This window comes from Lytechinus variegatus, chromosome 1, assembly GCF_018143015.1.
Source record: "Lytechinus variegatus isolate NC3 chromosome 1, Lvar_3.0, whole genome shotgun sequence".
Lineage (NCBI taxonomy): Eukaryota > Metazoa > Echinodermata > Echinoidea > Temnopleuroida > Toxopneustidae > Lytechinus > Lytechinus variegatus.
In genome coordinates, this window is record NC_054740.1 from 57,022,573 (window position 1) to 57,047,516 (window position 24,944).

Sequence of the window (24,944 nt, forward strand, 5' to 3'; positions counted from 1 at the left end):
GTTAAATGCCTCTTCAAAGGAACTCTTTAGCATGGTAAAAAAAGATGTATCCCGTTCTCCTCCTCTCCTCGCGTAGGCTTCTCTCATCTCTCTTCATCACCGTTGAATCGTCGTAACTTAGCCAGCATTTCTTCTCAACATCGTAGACATCGCTGATATAGTGTCCAGTCATTGATGTACTCCCGATATGGCTCACGATGGAGACAAGACGATAGGCATTGTTCAGATGACCAAGCTGATTGAAAGGAAGCAAAGAAGAAAAAAAAAAAACATTCATTTGTTATCCACTCATTTAAATCTTACCTCAGAATGTTTATTCATTCATTCATTTGAATCTTACCTTAGTATGTATTTTTAGTTCATTCACTCACTCATTCATTCATTCATTCATTCTTTCTTTCATTCATTCATTCATTCATTCATTCACTCACTCACTCACTCACTCACTCACTCACTCACTCACTCGAACTCACCCACCTACCCACCCATCCATCCATCAGAGCTGCCAACCAGAAAAAGAACATTTCAGTATTTTTAAAGCTGAAAATCAGTATTTCGGTGAGAAAATCAGTATTTTCAAAGAATACCATAGGACCACATGTAAAGCTGAAACTTAAGAAATCAGTATTTTACATGAAACTATCAGTATTCTTCTCATTTTTCAGTACTAAATATTGAAAATCAGTACAACTTGGCAGTTCTGCATGCATGCATGCATCCATCCATTCATTCATTTGCTAAGCACTCCTTCATATAATTCTTACCTCAGAATGTTTAGAGAGCATTTCTGTTTCTTCCTTGGAATAGACTGGTGATGATGGTTTAGAATCATCTCTGTCTTGGGTTTTGTTTGGGGTCATACCTTGTCTTTCATGCAGATCTGAGGGGAGAAACAATTGAATGTTACATAATAAAGTGAATATTATATAACTCAAACAGAGATTCTTGCCATCTGATAGGTTGAAAGGTGTTCAATATTTGGTCAATTCTTTACTGCGTGCATTTTGTAATTTTCCATTGCACGGTGACCATGCATTTTTTATTTTTCCATTGCACGGTTAGCGCGCTAGCGCTCCCTCATTATAATCATGTGTATGTCTACTTACCTGTGTGTGTAGGAGTGTGTGCGTGTGTGTGTTTGCGCGCATGAAATTAGCGCAGATCAACCTGACTGTGCGCACTCGACTCAAATCCATGAAGCAAAGAGTTATATAAAACAAATAATGAATGCAAATATTTGTGCAATGGAAAGAATATTTACATTCGATGAATGGAACTTAACATCTTTCATCTCATGAAAATATTCTTCCCATTGCACGCATGCACATTCATTATTTGTATACCATTCTCCATTAATAAGAGAGGGCTCTGTTATAACATTTTAGTGGTGCATCATAAAAGGATGTAATGACAACAAAAATTACAACTGTACATCGACATAATAATAACAACCACAAAATTAATTGAGTTTTTTTTTTTTTGCCCAACGTTTAAGACCAAATGGGAGATGAAATTCATAAATGGGTAAAAAATTTCATTCTAATTGGCCTGCTAAATCAAATGGGTGTAATTTAATTGTTAAATGGTCTGTAATCATTTTTATTGAAAAAAATAGAAACAAAAGATGAAGAAAAATAATATGCAGCGTTTTTATATCCAAACAAGGGATAAATGCTGCAAAAAGGGTATCAACTCTGCATGCATTTTGACAAACCCAATGGTAATCTTGATTGTGATTGGCTGCTGAGCCCTGCTAACATGGTAGTAGCTATAACAGGGAAGTTACCATGGAATCCTTGATTTTGATTGGCTGTTGATCGGTGTTACCATTAGATGGCAAACTTACTGTAATACAGTCCAACATAGCCAAGCGCTAGTGAGACATGTGTTGTTTTTTTTCCCGAAAAAAGAGAACGTGATAAAGTGGTTTCGCTGCACCCTGATTTACTGGAAAATGACCCTAAGTTCTTTTGGTGAGTTGGGTAAGATATTTTTATAAAAAATAATCTGGTTGTAGGTAGACTATATTGGAAATTTACGTAATTAAAGTGAGTTTGCATAGGAATTTTGAGTTTAGATTGAAATCGCATTTCCCTACGTACTAATAGATTATAAAAAAAAAATCTCGGCAAGTGTGCGTCCGGATAATAGAGAGATCCGGATAAGGGGAGGCTGGATAAGAGAGGTCGGACTTTAGTAACTTTTATGCAACGAGGCCCAGGTCACTAGTCATGCGTTTGATCATGGCCAGCTTGCTTCTGGACACCCCCAAACGATAACAATTCACTTACCCTGGAGACTCATTTCTTGTGCTCTCAATATCTCAGCTGCTTCTCTCTCAGAAATATCCTTTACCTCTGTATATACAAGATAAATTGTTGTAAAACATTAACTCTTTGCCCGCTTTGTTTCACTAGAGTCACATACAGCCGACTGCCAAGTTCGACTCTCAGCACATTCTATTCACAATAGACACAAACTGCATACACTCACACACAATAGTGATGTGGGCATGGTATCGTGAGCTGAATTAGCACAATCAATTCAAAACCCCTCTAAAGGTTGCACCTTGAGATTAAGGTGGCGCAGGAATGATTCTGTCCGTGGCGGGCAAAGAGTTAAACGAAGAGCATAAACTTGGGTCTTTCTCTTCATTCCATTCCTTGTGATGTATTGACTACACTTGATACAGAAGTAATAGAATTTCATGGTGCTGAGTGTGACATACACTTTTGGGGGGACTTATACATATAAAGAGTAAAGACAAGAAGGAAGAGAAAATAATATCAAACAAAGCGAAAGGTAAGCTATAGTGGAGTTCCCTTTTTTACTGAAATCTAAACTGAGGTCTTATCTATTCTTACAGTATTTAGTTATTTTTAGTTACTTAAGTTACTTTGACTCTCTCCGAGATCTCTCATTCTTTCTTTTCAATTTCTTGTGTGCCTCGGAATAGAATATTTCTAGATAGATGGCGCTATATAAATGCCTATTATTATTTTACCCTATCAAAAGTTGAGCCAAAATTGCTTTTCATGGCCATTAGTGGGCATGCATGTAGAAAGGGCACATACATTACAATTTTTTTTAACAATTAGAGCTAAAGTGTTAGGAAAGTCAAACCATTATACACATATTCGGTTTTTCTAAGATAATCAGAAGAAACATTAGTTTGAAACTAAAAATGATTCGATTTTTTGTAAGATGGTCATGGACATTTCATAAAGTCCATAGGAATGAAAAGGCAATGATTTACCTTGCATGCTGAGTTCTGTAGCTTTCCTTATATCTTCTTCCTCCTTGGCTTTCATCTCATCATAGCTAAGCTTCCTTTCTTCTTTTACCTCTCCAAGGATACCATCACCACCATCATCATCATCATCTTTCTTTTCCTCGTCTGCCCTGGTCTCATCAGAAGAGGGAAATTGCTGGAAGATGTTCTTTTTCAAATTATTGTACGGTTTCCACAGGTCAGCCCTATTTCCCTCAAGAGATTTACCATTGCGATTGAATTTGGTCTCACTGTTTGGAACATTTGTCGATGGAGAATTCAGAATGCTTCTGGGTTTGCTGCAAGATGAAGTTTGGTGATGGCTACTGGTATTGACGAGACCTTCAGTTCTGTGGTCAGGTGTCTTTGATAAATTGCTATCATCGACACTAGTGGCACTGACCTTGTTTGGTGTCTTCGATGAATCGACATCGTCAGTGCTCTTGCCACTGACCTTGCCTGGATGATGAAGGATGTCATCATCAGAAGATACCAGGTTTACAATGTCAGGACTGCTTTCCCTAGGTGGCAAGATATGAGATGCATGTAGACGGGATAGCTCTTTTAATTTCTGTGCAATTTGATTGGTGTCTGAGTCCCACATGCTAGGTTGAGTTGGGTCCTCATCGGAAGTACTGTCTAAGGAAAACGCAATGGGTTGGTCATCCTCAGTGTCCATTGGCTCATCCTTAGCAAACACTGAGCGTTGCTGTTGATATCTTTTGGCTCCACCAAGCAACCCATTGCCTTCTTGGACCAAATCTCCATCCTCCTTACCAGGAGCCCTTCCTGCATATTTCCCACCCTCTCTCTTGCAAGAATAGCCTTCATTTCCCATCCAATTGCACTTTTCAGAACCCCAAGTAGTGGATTTTCCAGCAAACTTTCTCCTAGCACCTCCGAGAAGGCCACCGTTCGTAAGGGTTCCTAGAGGCCCTTCTCCGTTGAAAGCACCTTGCCTCTTGAGCTCTTCCTCATGAGTTCTCTTGCTCAAGTGGAGCGCCCTCTCGAGGTCAGTAAGTCCTGCATCCTCGTTCAATCCATGCTCTTCTTGATGAGATTTCTTGCTAAGATAGAGCACTCTCTCCATGTCACTTAGTTCTGGATCCTCAATCAAACCAACTGGAAGATCATCATCACTATCTTGTTCCTCCTCCTTGGACTTTTCTCTCCTCTCTTCGGCCTCCATGGAATCGTTAAGAGCCTTTGCCAATTCTTCATCCGTAAACTCATCTACAGCAACCTCATCAGGCTTCCTTTTAAGACTTGCCTCTGCTTCCTGGCGACTCAGCTCCAAGGCACGTGCAAGCTGTTCTTCCTCATCCATCTCTATGAAGTTTTCATTGTTAGATTTATCCTGCAATTTCACAAAACACATAATAAACCATAAGGTTCATATACTTTCTTCAGAATAGGCAAAATTTGTCATGGGAGGGTTAAAAAAATATTAAAAAAATCTGGGGGAAATGAGAAAAGTTTGTCATACACAAAGCAAAAGAGATATACAGGTATATCAAGATTTGGCATGAAATTATGATGTATCAGACACCTCATGTAACAACTATTATTACACAGCACATAACTAAATTGAGTACACAAATATTATGCATGAAAAATTCAAATGGACAAATTGTAAAAAAAAAAAAATCTTTAACAGATTTTTTTTTCTCTTTCATCACATATAAATAATTTTGAAGTTTTGAGAGAAAGTACCATTTGCTCTTACCATCGCATCGTCAGATATGGTGGCTAAGTGGCAGAGAACCCCCCACCCCCATTGATTAGTATATCATGGGTTCAATACCTGGCTATTCAAATGTGATCAAACAATTTGAAAAGAAATGGGACCTTCTGCCTTCTTGATAGGCACTCAAAATTAAAGGCCTTTGCAAAATAAGATTGGAGAAGATTTCAATAAAAACATATTAGCATAAGTAGTGCAATTTGACTCACCATATCTGAACAAGGTTTATCCCTATCTATAACCGAAGGGGGGGAGGGGCCTCAGAGGCCCCCCCCCCCACCGACGATTCACGCAATATTTTTTGCAGCGCAAAATCTTTTAGGTGTGACGCTCACTGACTTTTTACTTTCAAGTGCGCATCTTTTGAGACCAAATTTTGCGACACCCGGCTACGCCATTCCGAAATTACACAAGATTTTGGAAGTGCATGTCAGACCAAAAATTGCTCAAAAACATGATTTTGTGTGCAAAGTCAATGCAAATTGCGTTTTCAATTAAAAAACATAAATCTATGATTATTTTTAGCTTTGCTAGTTCTAAATGGATTTATTTAAGCTGTTTATGATCTTGAAAGAGTCTCTGACAAAGTTCATTGAAAAAACAATGAAAAACAAAAGGTAAACAAGTGGAATGCCTCTGGCCGTCTCACCTGCATCACGCGGTTCAATATAGCAGCAGTGCTGACTTTGAATACTACTCTAACTCGCACAAGATGTTCAGTGATACATGGTTACTCTTATGTCCACGTTTTATGAACTAGACCAATAAACTTACAGAGATATGATGGTTATTCAACAAAAAACCCCAACATGGCCAAAGTTCATTGACCTTACATGACCTTTGACCTTGATCATGTGACCTGAAACTCGAACAGGATGTTCAGTGATACTTGATTACTCTTATGTACAAGTTTCATGAATCAGATCCATAAACTTTCAAAGTTATGATGGTAATTCAACAGATACACCCAATTCGGCCAAAGTTCATTGACCTTTGACCTTGGTCATGTGACCTGAAACGCGCACAGGATGTTCAGTGATACTTGATTACTCTAATGTCCAAGTTTAATGAACTAGACCAATAAACTTTAAAAGATATGATGGTAATTCAACAGATACCCCCGATTCGGCAAAAGTTCATTGACCCTAAATGACCTTTGACCTTAATCATGAGACCTGAAACTTGCACAAAATTTTCAGTGATGCTTGATTACTATTGTGTCCAAGTTTCATGAATCAAATCCATAAACTTTCAAAGTTATGATGGGAATTCAACAGATATCCCCAATTCGGCCAAAGTTCATTGACCCTAAATGACCTTTGACCTTGGTCATGTGACGTGAAACTCATGTAGGATGTTCAGTGATACTTGATTAACCTAATGTCCAAGTTTCATGAACTAGGTCCATATATTTTCTAAGTTATGATGACATTTCAAAAACTTAACCTCAGGTTAAGATTTCGATGTTGATTCCTCCAACATGGTCTAAGTTCATTGACCCTAAATGACCTTTGACCTTGGTCATGTGACATGAAACTCTAATAGGATGTTCAGTAATACTTGATTAACCTTATGGCCAAGTTTTATTAACTAGGTCCATATACTTTCTAAGTTATGACGTCATTTCAAAAACATAACCTCAGGTTAAGATTTGATGTTGACGCCGCCGCCGCCGCCGCCGTCGCCGTCGGAAAAAGCGGCGCCTATAGTCTCACTTTGCTTCGCAGGTGAGACAAAAACAAGGAAATACACAAGAAATTCCAAAATACAATATATAAGAAATTGATCTGATATCACAATACTTGTCACATACATTTGCTGAGAACACCCCAAAGATTTGTTATACCAAAAAATTAGAACATTTGGACATTTATTTAGGGAGTTAGAAGAAAATGTAAGATTTTGCATGCTAATTAGCATAATCACTACATAGCAATTTACATGAAATAAATTACTATACAATTTTGTAGATTTATGTCCCAGACAACTTGCGTGAATGCGCAATCGATGGCCGAGATCTCAAGGGGTGCCTGTGAGGCCCCCCCCCCCTCCTGCCATATTATCTCCCAAATTACCCCGGCCTAGGTAGGGTTAAAATTATGTAAAAAAGAAATAGAAGGTACCATACTCACAGATTTACTACTATCTTGTATATCTGTTTCAAAGCGACTGATGAAGTGTTCAGATCCTTTCTTAGCAGAATCCGATGCCAAACGTCCCCGGTTGAACTTGAAGCCAGATCTAAAATATCAAGCAAAGTTAATCATTTAAAAAATGAAATAAAAACAACTTTGAAGAATGACATCAAATGAAAAGTAAAGAGGCTACTGGCAATTTGTAGAAATGTTGGTAATAAGTGTTGAATAAGTTCTACATCATCTTTAACCGACTGGTAAGAAAAGTTTCAGACATTATTATATGGTAAGGAAATAATTACAGTTGGTGTAAGTGATTGGGACACAATATAATTTCTGAGGTGATTTGGATGCAGCTATCATTCCATAGTGTAGCTGAGTATTTCATATCACCAAGAAAGTGATAAGGCCTAACAAAAAATTATTATGTTGCCCACATTTACAGCGCCCTGCCATTGACAAATCATGGGAAAATCGAATCAATACGAAATTTGCAAAAGGCCAATTGACTTGCATAATATAATCCGTCTGTCATGAGCCCCCGTTGGACTGATGCGATAAAAGTTCGGACAGCACAAATTTGACCAAACTTATGATTAACTTCGGGTCGTCACAGTTCTAGTTTCCAACAATCCCAATTCCCAGACTCTTAGCAGGTCTCTTGATTGCTAAACCAGAATAAATAACCTCTGTGAAGTTACAAGTTTCAAAGTGAAAACACACAGTTTACTTTTTGGGTTGGTTAGTCTACAAACAACTATTTTTCTCCTATATTATACCTCTAAGACATGCTGGCGTCTATCACATAACACCACCAGGCATGCAGCCAATTGAGTGAAAGATTTGAATCCCTTCTCTGTTCCGAGATTAGCCTTGATTTCCCAATGATTTGTCAATGGAAGGTCACTTTAGTAGAGCGGAATCAGAAAGTTAGGTCAGTCACTTTTCTTATAACTTCGTTTTTCGCTTCAAATAGATAATCACGAATGGGATGATTAATATATGCAGTCAAAATGCATATTCATGTGCCTTTTTAAGCCACTGAACACAAACTTTAGCAAATGTTTGACATCTCACAAAAAAGTGTGCCCTTCTTTGCCCTTGCGCACAATCTGTTTGGCTATCCTATTTCTGTTCAAGAAGACCACTTACATGAACCCAATTGTAATAAATTGATTCTTATAATCTTTCAGGGGTTTATTTATTCTTAGCTCTAGTGTTTTCTCTGCTGCTTGACCTATACATCCAAAATATCTCCTCTCTTGAACAAGTAAAGCAGTCCAATTTGCAATACAGGACATACGAGACAGAAGCAAGTGTCACCCAACTAAACTCACTTCGACTAGAATTCTCTCGAAGAGAGACACAGCTGCAAGCACATTGCTACAAGCTGCTTCTTTGAAATGTTACATTGCAAAGTGGACATTGATCCCCAAGCAAACGCTCAACTAGACAGTAAGAGACATGGAGGCTCTTTCCAGCGTGAGGGAACATCTTCAAGGCTCAATCTGTATAACTCCTTCTTCTCCCGTACAATCACATAATGGAATAACCTACAACCTACCCTGGTATGTCAACTGATTAAGGTTAATTCAAAGCCACGATCCTAACCCCCCCTCCCAAATCCAACCTTAAGCACCATAACCTAGTTAAAACTCCAACATGAGTATTTTGGAGGATAAACCACCAAGTACCAAGCTTTTCTAGTTAGACTCTGATTTAAAGAGAAATTCCAGTAGTTGCAGTAAACACTGATTTCATGAGAAAGTCTGTAAAACAAGGCTTAATTGTCAGTATATCATCGATGATCTAGATCTGGCACAGTTGCATTAACCGAACTTTGTGAAATTTTGAAATCTACACTGAAAAATGTTCACACCGAAAATGTTCACCCAAACACAGATAAGCGCATGTGGGACAATGTATAATTATTGCTTAGAGCGTCGAGCCCGACGCTCTACCCGAATCCTGTGCTTATTTGCTGATTTCTCAGCAATTACACAATTTCTTCCAGAATCCTTTTGCACATGCGTTTTATTTATACAAACAGACACTTTGGTGGTCATTTCATTGGATTCTGTACGAACTCATTTTGATATCGTTACCAAAACTAGCATTTACCTTTAACCAAAATTGGCACTTGGGGGCAATTCTACCTTTTATTCTCATATTATCAAATTTCTACAAAATATGGTGATTTGGGCGATTTCAGAAGACATCATCAGAAAGGGCTTTCAATACTCAGAAAATGTAATAAATGAAAAGCTATATTTTTCGATAATATTGGCAATATTGCCTTTTAACTTGCCGAACGACAATATGTAAATGCGCAAATTGTTGGTGATGAGTTTTTTATACAAATTTTTCAACACTGTCGGACATTAAATAGAGGGGATTAACAAAATTTAAAAAATAGAACTGTAATTAGTGTTCATATAGATGATTACAAACATATTGCGGTAAAAGATTATGAACTGGTGTAAATGCCCCCCCCCATAAGAATATTGCAATAGAAATGACATATTAATCTGCCAAGTGGGCATTTCATAAAGCTGTTTGTAAATTATGCGCAACTTTATGAACAAAAGGTGATCCTAAGGAACTACATTAACACCAATGCAAATCCGGTACGCATCATTTACAAGAAGAAAGAATCACCAGTTGTGCGTAAAGTCACTTGTAACTTAAAAACAGCTTTATGAAAAAACCAACCAGGAGGGTATTTCAAAAAGATCTATGTCTTAAGTCGTACTTAAATGCTGACGCATGTAATGATATGCAACGCGCGATCTCATTGATAGATTCGCAGTAGTGTGCGTCCTCATTACATGATCTGACCAATGCGGTCAAGCCTTTCATACCGTACGGACCTCGGCATTTAAGTGTGACTCAAAGTCATACTTAAATCTTTGTGAAACACCCCCCAGGTATATGAAAATACCAACCAAAAGAAAGAATGGGTTTCTCTTCAATATCAACTTGAGAATCATATTGGAATTATGGGGGAATTTCCATACTCAATGCCCTTGATGAATTTCATGGTGCCTGCCTTAGCACCCTCTGCGGCCCTCAACCTTTATCTAGTGATAGTCAATACTTACACATGATAAGCTTGTGTGTGGTTTGATCTTGCTGGCGGTGGGGCAGTATTCCTTGTGGTATGAAAGGCCAATGTTAGGAAGCGTGGTATGACAACACTTGACCTTAGCTTGCTGTCTGAAGATGCATCCGAGTCGTAGGTGTAACGTTTCAGATGGAGGATAAGAACTCTGTTAAAAAAAAATAATAATCATTCAATGTGTGATTAAGATGAGGGTAAGTCAGCTGTTCATCTCATAACAGTTCAGTGCAGTTGAATTGCATTCAACTCAATTCATTCCACCGAATTTCAGGTAATCATCTCCGATCCATTTCAGTTATGCCATCAAGGGGAGTCCACTAGAGTTAACTACAGTTCTATTTTCTCAAGTTCTTGTTAAAGCTAAATGACAGTAGTTGCATTAAGACACTGATTTCATGATAAAGTTTGCAAAACCAAGGTTAAGTATTACACAATTTCTTCCAGAATCCTTTGGCATCCGTTTTTTTAATTCATACAAACAGACACTTGGGTGGTCATTATATTGCATTGTTTAAAAAGTCATTTTGAGATCCTTACTACAACTGGCATTTTTTACCTTTCAGCTAATACTTACATTTATAACATCTAACACAAATACTTAACTCAGTGTAGGAAATAATTCTTATTTTTTGGGGCTATTTTTTTCCACATTGGGGCGATTGCAGAATTTTAGGGGCTATTTCTTTCATTTTAAGAGCTACTTTTTAGGCGTAACAAGAAATCATGCAATAGAAGCAAATATCATTATTTTGACATAGAATATTGATTTTTAATGATCGTGAATAGTTTTTGTGACAGACCTGGGGCAACTCTAGAAAGAATGGTCGCCCCAAAGCAAGCATTTTGAAGGAAGTTTAGGGGCAATTTGGGCTGTCATCAGGGCAAAATTGCCTATCTGAAAGGAAGACCAACTTCTTGTAGACAAAGTGCATATAAACCAAGGTAGGGTTACCTGGGAAGTTTGGTGAATTTGTGGCACACCTTAGCTTCTTTCCAGTCACATTTCGCACAGGCGTATTCTAGTTTCTCGGATGCACAGAAGCTATCGAGAGCCGTCTGCAATGAAAAGGGCTCACTGTGGAGAGAAAGAGAATGAGAGAGACAGAGACATAGATACAGATATAGAGACAGAGAGAGGAAAGAGACAGAAAGATACAGATATAGAAAGAGAAAGAGACAAAATCAGAGCAAAAGAGAGAGAGAGATAGGCAGACAGTGATAGAGATGGAGTGAGAACGAATGAAAGAGATAACAAAGAAAGAGAAAGAAGGGGGTAAGAAAAAATACAGAAGAAATGATTTTCTTTAAAATGGAAGCATTCCAGCAACACCTAAACACAGAAGTATCATCCACTACACTTTTACTTCCTTCAATCACCAGCACACATGGGCCTTGTAACACAAAGGTTTGCCATTGGCTGCACGTACATGCCCTGACAATTCTGATTGGTTCCTGGGGGGTGTTTCACAAAGATTTAAGTATGACTTAGAGTCGCACTTAAATGTCTAGTTGCGCGCAGTATAAAAGGCATGACAGCATTGGTCAGATCATGCCAAGAGGACGCGCACTTCTGCGTATTGATCAATAAGATTGCGCGTTGCATATCATGTACGCGTCGACATTTAAGTGCGACCTAAGTCATACTTAAATCTTTGTGAAACAGCCCCAGGTCAGTTAGGAACACATATATTATGTTACAAAAGAAAATTAGCATACAACAACAGTCTTCAATTGCCATTTTCAAATAGCGATTGATTGCAGAAGTAGCAATGTATTAAACACTATATAAAAGCGGAATATTATTACAGATTTGAATCAAAATCAGAGTGTAAGTGATATCAAATTCTTATCTGTTAACTAATAAATTAAGATCAATTGAGTTTGATTTGAATCTATAGCAATGCTTTATGAGACAGAATGCTGGATATCCCTATGTTACAATGCTATCATGAAGCAAAAATGGCGTTGACTAAACAGAAAATAACTGTAATAGGAGAACATAACAATTATAGACTGCCAAACAACTAAAAGAGTTAAAATCATGATAGATAGCAAATAGGTGAAAGCGCAAAGAATTCTTTGATTAGTGTCTCCCAATAATGAAGGTTACTAGTTATTCTGCTGAGGAAGAATTTTCAGAATTCATAACGATCAGATTTGGGGGAAATTCAGGTACATACATCAAACTGCTATATCACAAGAAATAGAGTATGATGTAGTACATAAAACCAATTAAATGAAAGAGCGTGGTACCAAGTTATTGGTATCATACTTTTACTATATAGTATAACAATATGTTTCTTTCTCTAATATTCAAACAAAGCATTTACCATGTCCTTGGAAGGTCCAGTGAGAGATCATTGAAAGTCTCCTTCTTGCTTATTTCCTCTCCACACTCCTGACACAGAATGGAATGTTCCACTTCCAGTTCAAAGTTCTGACTGACAGCACATGCAAACTTGGGTTTGTCCTCTGACTGATTGGAAGGTACCACTTGGCTGGGAGGGGACACGGCCTCTTGAATGTCTTTGTCCGTCTTCGGATTGTTTACTTTTTCCACATCTTCTTTGAGCTGATCTAGGCACTGGCAGAGGAACTCATGGGCATCCTACAAAATCAAATTACAATATAATTCTGAAGATGTTCATCATCGCGGAGAATTCCATAGTTGATTGATCAGTTGTCTCGTGAAGCGGTTGAAACTGTAAAAAAGTTTCACAACATTTCGTTGGCTGCTGCTCAACTTTGTCAAGAGATGGAGACTTTGGTGCGAGGGCGAAGGTTATAGCGAGTATGCCGACACACATACCGAAGTATGGCTACCTCCCTCCGACGTTCGCATACTCGCTATAACCTTCGCCCTCGCACCAAAGTCTCCATCACTTGATTAAGTTGAGCAGCAGCCAACGAAACATCATGAACTCTCTTACAGTTTAAACTGCTTCGCGAGACAACTGATCAACCAACTCTATTACAATCTATTACAATAGAATTGTCTCTATAATATGTTTGTCAACAAAATACAGCAAAGGCATGAGTAATAAGTTCTTGGATCAATCTACCAGAAAATGTGGTTTCACCATCTCTTAATTTTTCTTTGCTTAATATCGCTTGAAGGATATTGCTTTTGTGTAGAACTTTGAGTAATGAATTTTCCGTCTTGCCACATGCAACTACTTGATATCTGGGAGCATAAAGTATATTCCATTGATTGGCAATAAAGAAAGATATCCTTGCCAGAAAATTATTGAAATTTAAGGCCTGCCTTTAATACTCAGGCTACCAGATACTGTGTGCAAAGGTTATCAAAACATTTATAGTTATTGTATTTATTTTGATATTGTAATGAATACTGTTTGTTCTGATAGTGCCATATAAATCGATAATACAATAATTCTACTGAAATCTTACATGTTGCATGAAACCTGAGAATCTTGTGGCAGTTGCCGATATTGCAGCCTTGACACTCTGGAGGCGTAACTCAATCTCAGCGCTTCCTTTGTTGCCTTGCTTTGAGTAGAGCAGCCGAGACAGGGCCCTAGAAAATAACAAAATACAGAGATTTAATCTTTCTCACTTTGATATCTCAGTTTGGAACTCTCACGATCTCACTAAATCATGGTTAGGTACATGGATAAACCATTCCAAATTTTCTTTGGGGCCATTTTCACTACTTCTGTTTATTCAAAAATTTTGTTTTGTATTGAAGCCGAAAAACTCAAACTATTTAAGGGGGGTCTTTCACAAATCAAGAAAAGTTTCCACTTCATATACATGATATTTATATCATATGGTTTTCCTAAGACCCAACAGTTGATCTTATTTCCATAAGAGAGATATATGGATAACTATATAACATCAAAAAGTGATATGAAAATAATGATGCAATTGCTTTCATTCTTAGTCTGTAAAGGCTTGGTCCCAGTGCATTTAAGGATGCAAAGCGGATGTAAAGCATACAAAAATCTTGCCATCCGTTGGAAAACGTTATGCATCCGTTGTGTACTCTTTTGCATACGTGTTTCATACGCTCTACATCCATCGAGCATCAGTCAACTGTGATTTCATTGTTAGTCCATTTTGTCCATTGTCTGGAGTAGGAGGATGAAAATGGATGGAGCTAACCTGAAATTTTGCTTGTCTGCTGTATCCATTATGAGTATGTTTTGTGTCCGTCGGCCAGTGGGACCAGGCCTGAACAAGTGGTCTCAGTAATATGAATAAAACTGTAATCCAAAGCATTTCTCCAATGGCATTTATCACACAGCTACACTGTATTGCTCTCTGATAGTAACCTTGTTGCTTATCAGCCTATCAAAGCTAAGGGGTTTACTAAAGGTGTAGTAAATGCTGACAATGATTTAGAAATTTCTGACAACATTCTTGAAAAGTGTCCAGGAAATAGCCCTAACTGTGTTCCTGGTCTAGGACTTGCATAAAAACCATCAAATTGGCAAACTGGAAGAAAAGACAGACTCTATACAGAATGAAAAACATGTACATTTGTATTACTGACTTACCTATAGAGGCTAGATTTAGGCAAGACTTTGATGAGAGGTAGATGCTGAAGATCTTGGATGAAGCATTGTAAACCCAGTAACGACTGCAGGATGGCATTCATGTAACAGGTGTTACCAAGGTTAGAAAATCTACAAAGATTTAAAAATAATAAAAATGGTCATCAGGATAAGTATTGACCTTGGTTGAAGATTTGTAAACCCAGTAACGACTGCAGAATGGCATTCATGTAACAGGTGTTACCCAGGTTAGAGAATCTTCAATGATTTTGAAAAATAGTATGAAAATGGTCATCACAAAAAGTATGTTACTGTCCATGGATGAAGCAATGTAACTCAGTAATAACTGCAGGATGGCATTCATGTAACGGGTGTTACCGAGGTTAAAGAATGTACAAAATCTTCAAGAGCACATAACAGATAAATATGGTTGTCAGGAGAGGCATATGTTGTAAAAGCTGCACAAGTCTGAAACTAAACCGGCTACCTTAGATGAAGCATTGTAAACCCAGAAATGATGATCAGAATCATCGGATGGCATTCATGTATGTTGCCAAGATTAGAGAACCTGCAAGGGGGTTGGATGGAAAGTTTAGAGGAGTGGTGGGGAGGATCCTAAAAAAAAAGTGACTCACCCTTGCAGGTTTCTCTGAGATGACTCCATCCCACTTGGTTTGTTCCAGGTCTTGAAGTTGAACTTTGACCTTGGTACATTGTTGGACCTTGAGACGAGAAACCCGGGAGTTGTCTTCTTGCCCGGTTCTTCAGACTGTGAACTACTGCTTAGAGATGGAGTTCTGTGGGTGGAGCATTTCACGAAACAAAAAGTTGGTGATTTTCACTGACATGTGATAAAAGCTACTGAAATCCTTGCATCTGATTGGATCATTACAAAGTGGTTCATGAAAGTAACCAACGATTTATTTCATGAAACAGTGCCCAGAAATAAAATAATTTATGTCTAATCTGTGAAAAGAATGTTTCAGGCCTCATTTGATCTTACATATTTCAAATCGTAAAAAACACATGTGGTTGTTTTTATTTGAAAGGACATGGACTAGAAATAAACAAAAATTGATGGAGAATGTCTTTAGGAGCTAAAATATGCCCTTTTGTAAGAAACTTAATCAGAGTGAGTTGGCAGCCCTGCAACATTTCAACCAAGGGACCATTTTATGAAAGCTGTCAGCAATGGCTGTCATAATCTGACAGTTACCATAGTAACAGTCAGATATGTGTTTGCTTTTTAAGCATATCAAAGCCAAGATCAGATTTCAAAACGTGTCAGACAAAGATGCGGAATAAAAAAGAATGCATTGTATCTACAACAAAGCATGCATCTACAACAAACCTGCCATGAAAATTGCACTTGAATGCCACCAATTTTCGAGCAACACCCTCAAAAACTCAAAAGTAATAAAATAATTGTATTTCCATGATTACTTACCGTGAGAAGAGATCACTTGTTCCATAATTTGACATTTGTCTGCCTCGGGAATAGAAATTATGAGAAACAGCTATAGCTGAATTTGGACCTGAAAACGCACAATCACACACAAAACAAAAATAAGAAAATACAATGATTATGAAAATAGTTTTGACTGGATGTAAAAATGGAAAAAAAAGGAATTTGTTTAGATTTTTATTTTGGAGCTATGTTTCAGAGAGTTATACCATGCATAGAGGAACTGGGGGTTTTCCCATGAAGCCAAGGATTGGGTCGGTCAAAATAAAAATAGCTTAATCTACCCTGCTTTCGATTTCAAAACATGCCCAAAAGATAACTTCTATGCGGTTTAGATGAGGACAGTGTTTTCTAGAATGTATGCCTCAGTTTGCATTGAAGATATGGCAACACAGAACACAATTTGATGTACATGTATGCAGACAAACATACGTAACCTTCAACCTCGTGGACCCTCCTCCAAGGACTGTAGCTTGCATGATGGATATCAAAATGCTATTTTATCACATCACAAGCAGCTGAAAACAGATCAAGAATCTGACTAATCCATCAAAATTAATTTTAAACTTGAGAACAAACAACACATTGATATAACATTGTTGATGAAAACAACAAAACTTAACTTTGCAAGCATATCATGCTTTCAAGTGAGAAATTCAACCTGACATAAAGTTTGTTTTGATAAATGAAGAAAGTTAGAGATACAAACTCATGAAGATTTGAAGAAAAAAATCTGACAAAGATTAATACAGTTCTGATTTTTTTCCAGCTTTGCTTTTGTAACATTTCAATTTAGCAGCTGCCCCATGCATGCTCATTATACAAGTATTTATGTCCATTCATGAATGGAAATACTTTTTTCATTGAAGTGTGAATGAAATTATGAGTCTTTAATAGGATAGAGTAAATCATCCAATAAAAAGTGGCTTTTTGTAGAATGTCATGACATGTGGGGAGGTGCTTGCAGGTGTGTTATGTAATGGAAAACCTGGAATCCATTTGAGTCCTACTTATGAATACATGTACACCACAAGTCAAAACCTTTGTCTTCGGATAAATGAATTGAGCTTAGTTATAAAGTCAAAGAGCTTTACCTTTCTTCTTGTTTTCACTCATTCCTTTTTGCTTCTCCTCAAATGATTCTAGGAATATGGAGCCACCGGATTTCATTCTCTTCTGCAGCACACTCTGCCCTTGTCCTCTATGAAGTAGAAGCAAAAACAGCAAAGCTGATAAAACATTACTCTTATAAAGAGATGATGTATAGACCTCTAAAAGCTTGATAGTAGACTGTACGTATCAGAGAATCAATGGCCGTATTTTGAACTCCAAAGGTGTTTTGTAAAAGTTGTCAGCACTGACTATTGTCGTTACCTCTGAACTTTTCAGTCATATAATTGGTTTTGATTGAATGAGGTGTCTCTCCACTAACGAAATGACAACTAGGCATGGGATAAATACCATTTTGCCAATTGATTGTTTGCCATGGTAAACAATCAAATAGTTTGAACAATCAATAGATTCCTGAATTATCACCAATCATAAAAGCAGGGCTGAATCAAAACGCTTAAACGCAGTTCGAACGACCGTTAAAAGCATAAACGTTTAACCTATTTTGAGAACCGATTAACCATAGACCTAGGGCCTAACAGAAAACCTTCACAAAAGTTGCTGAAATTTCAGATTTTACATCTTTTTATTCATGAAATGGTCATCTATTTTCCATAATTCCTTGAAATTGTTTAGTTTAGTTGGAAACTAAAGAAAAAAGTAAGAATACTCACCTTTTTCTTGAATCGAAATGATTGTTTCACTCGGTAATATTGTAGTCCCACATGTACACTTTCATGATGTTGATCGAGTACAAAACGATCAAAAATAATCAGAATGATTGATCAACTATTGTTTTCAATTAATGTTGAAACATTATGAAAGTCTACATGTTGGACTACAGTTAACATTAGCAACTTTGGTGAAGGTTTCCTCTTTTTTTAAAGCGTTTTTGATCGTTTCAAAACGTAATAATTCACCTGCAAGGCGTAGGTGTGTATCTGTTCTCCTTATCTGTCTGATCAGAGAAAAGCATTGATGCTCCTAGATTCTCTGTGTCTTCACCGTCACCGACTTCAAGAACTTCATCATCAGGGGTCTTGCGTTTGATGGATTTCCATGGAGAATATGACTTCTGATGAAAAGTTGGGGTTTTCACCCCCGTGAATTCCTCCCGATCACCCGTCCGACTCCGACCCGGTGTCTAAGTTTGGAATTAAAACAAAGAACAGATTGATTAATTACAATTGACATGGGATTGGCCCGCCTCCTTTGTATTGCATTCCAACTCAATCAGGAAGCATACGTTCAAAACTTTCTGCACAGACATGGGATGAGTTAAATAAATATCTTACAAGGAATACATCTTAAAACTAAAAAACAAATAAGAAATTATCAAATGAAAGGCTTTTTCCCTCTTAATCTGGTGAGGGTAATTGCGTTTCAATTCATATCGATCATTCAAAGATTGATCCCATAAGAAACATAGTTTTGTATGTTAAGTGTGTACAGTCCTTTTAAGATATACCAATTAACAACTGCATTTCCACCAATAGACACTGTGTACCAGAATAAGCTACGAGTGATTCTTTTTTTTTATTCATCAACTCCATTTCTGCTAAATCTTGCAAACACTTTGACTAAGTGATAAATGCTTGCAAAGTAAGCAAATGTTTGTAAAACTCTGATGAAGATAAATTTGCATAATTTGCAATATCAATATTAACAAGTGGAATACCTCTAGGCTCTACCCGTCTCACCTACATTACTCAATTCAATATAGCAGCATTGTTGACTTTGTGACATTGCTATTAAATATATAATGCAATTATCAGAGGCCATGAAAAGGCAATGCTACTCCTATCAGACTAGGAACTTGATCTCTCACTGCCGTCACTGTCAGAAAAGCGGCACCGACATGTACGTCTTACTACGCTATGCAGTTAGTGAGCCGTTTGTAACCTTTACAAACCCAGATGTACCCGTACACAACTCAAAATTTGGGATGTTTGCAAGCATTAGCCCCTCAATGAAATACACACCTAACCATTCATCTAAAGAATACCTTGTGGACCTACTGTATATCTTTAGAGGCAAATTTGAGAAATTCTAGCATTGCAGTGCGTCCCTGAAAATGTCCCTCTGAAATACAATTGAATTAAATCTACAATTAAGTATTATTCTCTGTTATATGTGCAGAACTATGAAGCAAATTTTGTGTTCAAACATTTCAATGGTCTCGCTTCAGCAGTTTTGAATACACAATCTATTAAAATGCAACAGTGGTAATTTTGGGCCCATTTGAAGTTTGCATGCAGCACTGCAGTACATGTATGTTCTGCATTGTCTGGCATATCAATCCCCTTTGATCATCCAGAATCTGACCAAGGAATTCCCGGATCTGACCAGGCTCATCAAATCACAAAGTTGAGCACGTTCAAAAGGGCAATATTTATATGTATATTTAACACCAAAGCCTGACAGGCCATTCTAAGTATGTTAATGGTAAATGCTGACGGAGATAATAGGCCAAGCCTGTATCATACCTGATTCAATGTGTCATATTCATATATTTCAACAACTGCTTTCTAACCCTATGGTTTTCATTCTTTCATTAATACTAGTATTGTGGAGTGTTGTGGCCCAGTGGATTAGTCTTCTGACTTTGAAACAGAGGGTAGTGGGTTTGAATCCCAGCCACAACGTAATTTTCTTCGCAATAAAATTATCCACATTGTACTGCACTCAACCCAGGTGAGGTAAATGGGTACCTGGTAGGAATTTATTCCTTGAAATGCCACCGTGCTGTAAAAGCCTGCAGGGCTAAAGCCAGGGTAATGACATCACATTGAGCACATAGGGACGCATTTGACAGTGATCAGCAATATACATGTAAAAGCATGTTGGTATTATTATTAGAATTACATGTAATTTACCTAATTGAATAAAAAGTCAATTTCCACTGGTAATGTTCACTTTTGCAAAAGTGTATAATACATTTATGGCATGACCTTCATTGTCATGATTGCTTAGCTTATTGTACTCCTCCATCATACAGATTTTCTTTCAGATTGGTGCAATGCAGGGTGCTACATAAGCACTTGCCCTATTGCCCGGGGAAAGTAAAAGTTAGAGTCGGGCAAGTGTTTTGAAGTAAAAACCAAAACAACAAAATCCTCGCAGAAGAATGACAAAAATTTGGGTAGATATGATATGATACAGCATTGACCCAAATGTTGGTCATGGCAGGCAAGATAAAATCACTTTGGAAAAAGAAATGCAATGACAAGGTAGATCAGTTCATGTTTTGAAGTAACAAGTGGAATGCCTCTGGCCGTCTCACCTGCATCACGCGGTTCAATATAGCAGCAGTGCTGACTTTGAATACTACATGTACTCTAACTCGCACAAGATGTTCAGTGATACATGGTTACTCTTATGTCCACTTTTTATGAACTAGACCAATAAACTTACAGAGATATGATGGTTATTCAACAAAAAAACCCAACATGGCCAAAGTTCACTGACCTTACATGACCTTTGACCTTGATCATGTGACCTGAAACTCGCACAGGATGTTCAGTGATACTTGATTACTCTTATGTACAAGTTTCATGAATCAGATCCATAAACTTTCAAAGTTATGATGGTAATTCAACAGATACATGTACATCCAATTCGGAGAAAGTTCATTGACCTTTGACCTTGGTCATGTGACCTGAAACACGCACAGGATGTTCAGTGATACTTGATTACTCCAATGTCCAAGTTTAATGAACTAGACCAATAAACTTTCAAAGTTATGATGGTAATTCAACAGATACCCCCGATTCGGCCAAAGTTCATTGACCCTAAATGACCTTTGACCTTAATCATGAGACCTGAAACTTGCACAAAATGTTCAGTGATGCTTGATTACTATCATGTCCAAGTTTCATGAATCAGATCCATAAACTTTCAAAGTTATGATGGGAATTCAACAGATATCCCCAATTCGGCCAAAGTTCATTGACCCTAAATGACCTTTGACCTTGGTCATGTGACGTGAAACTCATGCAGGATGTTCAGTGATACTTGATTAACCTTATGTCCAAGTTTCATGAACTAGGTCCATATATTTTCTAAGTTATGATGACATTTCAAAAACTTAACCTCAGGTTAGGATTTCGATGTTGATTCCTCCAACATGGTCTAAGTTCATTGACCCTAAATGACCTTTGACCTTGGTCATGTGACATGAAACTCTAATGGATGTTCAGTAATACTTGATTAACCTTATGGCCAAGTTTTATTAACTAGGTCCATATACTTTCTAAGTTATGATGTCATTTCAAAAACTTAACCTCAGGTTAAGATTTGATGTTGACGCCGCCGCCGCCGTCGGAAAAGCGGCGCCTATAGTCTCACTCTGCTTCGCAGGTGAGACAAAAACCAAAACAACTTGCCCAAATTGGGCAAGCAAAATCCTTGAAGAATGACCAAAATTTGGGTCGATATGATATGATATTGACCCAAATGTTGGTCATGGCAGGCAAGATAAAATCACTTTGGAAAAGAAATGCAATAACAAGGTAGATCAGTTCATGTCAAAAGAAAGAAAAGGTCAATACATGTAGTTTAATTGGGCAAGTATATTCCAACGATTTAAAAATTTACTTGCCCGACTGGGAAAGTGCTTCTTAAAAGTTATGTAGCACCCTGGTGCGATGACTCCCCTATCAATCAACAAACAAACTTCATGAATGCTGGATGTTTCCTGCTCTTCTGAACTTGTCCAAGTTTATGATCTGATGAGCTAGGACAGATCAGGGAATTATTCCTGGTCTGATCATGGATGGGGGATGACATGCTAGAGACAATGCGGAAAACAGCAGTGCTGTATGCAAACTAAGTTGGCATGGGAATGCAACGCACCACTGTTATAAAACAAAATGAGCATTTAAAACCACTGAAGCGAGACCCATGATATGTGAAAAAGAACAGGGGCTTTTTTGTTCTGTAATGTATATTTCATTGTGAATCATAGTACATTTTGGAATTCATTCCACCATGCATTAGAGGGACATTTTGGGGGGACACATTGTACGCATAAATTAATGGATTCATTCAATAATTCACTTTCCATCTCATATTACAGTGGAGGAAAGAATGTATTTCACTTACCAATGATTGTTCTCGTGAAGGTTTGGGCTTCTGAGGTGATATAACTTCCTTAAGCCAAGGGGGCGATGTCTTGTTTACCTGAGGTTTACTGTTCAAGTGAGAACTAATTCCTGTAGTCTTGCCTAGATACATGAACACAATAGAGAGGAAAAAGGTTATATATGGCAATGGTTATTTCACCTACAATTTAAGAAAGCAGGAATGATTTGAATTAACAGAGATGTAGTCGAGACTAGTTCTTCCAAGTCATGAGGCCGCAAGAGAAACCTTCTCTCAAAGACAAGTGACTTAACTAGGCCGAGGCCACGGCCGGCAAATGTGGCCTCAAGAATGGTCTTGATTACATCCCTGGTAACCCAAGTACCAATGGCTAAGGTCCTCTCCAAGGGACCTTTAATGAGGATCATGGGTTTTGAAACTGTTTCGCTGAGTTGCAAGACAAACAGTCCTCAGCTATCGTGCCTTGTAGAGCATCAATTTGAAACCAACAGACAAGTTTCTCTAATAGGAGGCTTTGGCAGGAAGTTTATCATTTGAGAGAGGGCATTGTGGCCATTGTCAATGTCCATTGATCAAGTTACACCTTTTTATTCTATATGACAAATGAGATGAGATGGGAGAACTTGTTAAAGGTGACAGGGTCAAATGTGTTGTAACACTACCCTTTAGTTTGAATGCCTACAGATACATGTACATTCTATGAATTAATTTTCATTGTTTATTCAATGTCTCAACCAGGATTTGAACCCCTGGACCTGGCATGCAAGCTAGGGTCCTGAGATCAAACCCGGTTGGGAGCAGTGTGATCCTTTCCTACATTGTACGATGGTTTTTACTTTTACCAATTATGATATTGTCCTCACTGTGATTATGTTTAGTTGTTTACTAATTTCAAACAAATAGTTGCAAATAATGCAATCTTGTTCAGTTATTACATGTAGATTGCATTATTTGGAGTCAAAAGAGTCAAAAGAATCTCTGGTCTCATCTACAAAGAGACACGCGGTGTACTAAAAGTCTTCTTGGAGAATCTTTTGACTCCAAATAATGTAATCTACATGTAATAACTGAACAATATTAGACCAATAAATACATGTACATACTTCATTGAGCCAAGTGAAAACGTATCTAGTTTTCAACCAACCTTTTTTGCCTAAAGCATCGATAGCATCAATCATCCTTTCAAGACTAGGAGCAGGGGCCTTATTGATGTGAACTGCTGTGCCATCCTTGAGCAAAATCATTGCTCGAGTCTTGTTGCTGGGTGTATATGTTCTACTCTTCACGTTCAACTGAAAATACAGAAAATGTAATAGTGGTATTATTTCAATTAAAATTCTGCCTCGGTAATAAAACAATTCCTGTGAGAAGAAAGGCACGAAACACAAACTGGTGGAAGTTTGTAGAAAAATGACAAGGAATAATACGAAATTTACTTATCAAAGGATGTATGCACATCCTGGTCGGTATGCAAATGAGGAGACTGATGATGTCATCCACTCACTATTTCCTTTGTATTATATTATATAAATTATTCTAATTTTCTCCTCATTGTCAAGTGAAACAACAATTAATTCCTCCCTGAACATGTGGAATTACATTTATAAAACTTTTATAACTTTTAATACTTTTTTCAGTCAAGTTGGTGATTATCTGTAAAAAATGAAATGTTGTATAATTCAAACAATCAAAAACAAAAGAAACAATGAGGGATATCTTCGGCTGTCTCATTTGCATGTCAATGGATTGTGCATATCACTGTTTTGTGAAAAAAAAGGTAAAATTTTAAAATGTCATAACTTTATTACTTTACTGTACACAATGTCAATGTGTAGGCCCTACATCCGATTTTGATGAAATTTTCAGCTTTACGCTAGCTATGAAACATTAGTAAATGATTTTTACTCTCTAGGAGCCTCCTGCCCTGGCTACGTATTTTTGCGAGGAGAAATACAAAAAAAAAGTATTAAAAGCTGAACTTTCACTTTAAAAAACTACTCGAACATGTCGAATCAGACGGCTGCCACTGCACTGCCAGCTGTCTACTGATTGATCTAAAAGAAATTGATCATGTCTACACCATCAAGTGTCCTGATTACTATCCTTTACAAGAAAAAAAATTGGTCTCAAACGTGACTTTGATCGAGAGTATCAAGAAAGTTTAATAAAGCGTGATTATTACCGGGAACGCTTTCTGGATTCCATTCCTGTACTCCACAACCAGCAAAAAAGAGTCTGTATGGGACTGAGCAATGTGCAATCTGCCATCTTTCCATGATGGCGCTAAGTTATCCACACTCGACTGCTTAACTTGGCTCCAACGATCATTCTCTTGGTATCCAGCTGAACAGATGATTCCTTTATATCGTTCTTTTATTTGCTTTTTCTCCATAATCGTACAGATACACTTTAAAATTTGTGAAAATTACATTCCGGCCATTTTTTATTTCCCACAAAACAAATCGCGCGCTTCCAATA

At 37.5% G+C, this 24,944-nt stretch overlaps 1 protein-coding gene across 1 annotated transcript; it reads right to left on the reverse strand.

Annotated features, from left to right (window-relative positions):
- Nucleotides 1-24,944, reverse strand: LOC121431095 (ubiquitin carboxyl-terminal hydrolase 37-like). Its single transcript, XM_041628582.1, has 18 exons — nucleotides 24,649-24,944; nucleotides 23,611-23,758; nucleotides 22,467-22,588; nucleotides 18,284-18,507; nucleotides 17,348-17,454; nucleotides 16,236-16,323; nucleotides 15,424-15,585; nucleotides 14,792-14,920; nucleotides 13,683-13,809; nucleotides 12,602-12,879; nucleotides 11,224-11,346; nucleotides 10,250-10,419; nucleotides 8,228-8,297; nucleotides 7,148-7,256; nucleotides 3,257-4,628; nucleotides 2,292-2,357; nucleotides 765-880; nucleotides 1-235 (listed from the first exon to the last, which is right to left on the reverse strand). The coding sequence occupies exons 1-18, from the start codon at nucleotides 24,856-24,858 to the stop codon at nucleotides 14-16; spliced, it is 3,843 nt and encodes a 1,280-aa protein (XP_041484516.1). The 5' UTR covers nucleotides 24,859-24,944; the 3' UTR covers nucleotides 1-13.

Excerpts from the sequence above, each read along its gene's own strand:
- LOC121431095 (XM_041628582.1), bottom strand. The coding sequence starts at position 24,858 with ATGGAGAAAAAGCAAATAAAAGAACGATATAAAGGAATCATCTGTTCA. Across the intron at positions 18,508-22,466 it reads CTTCACGAGAACAATCATTG|ACACCGGGTCGGAGTCGGAC; the intron begins GTAAGTGAAATA and ends TTCCAAACTTAG. Across the intron at positions 14,921-15,423 it reads TCTCAGAGAAACCTGCAAGG|ATTTTCTAACCTTGGTAACA; the intron begins GTGAGTCACTTT and ends AAATCTTTGTAG.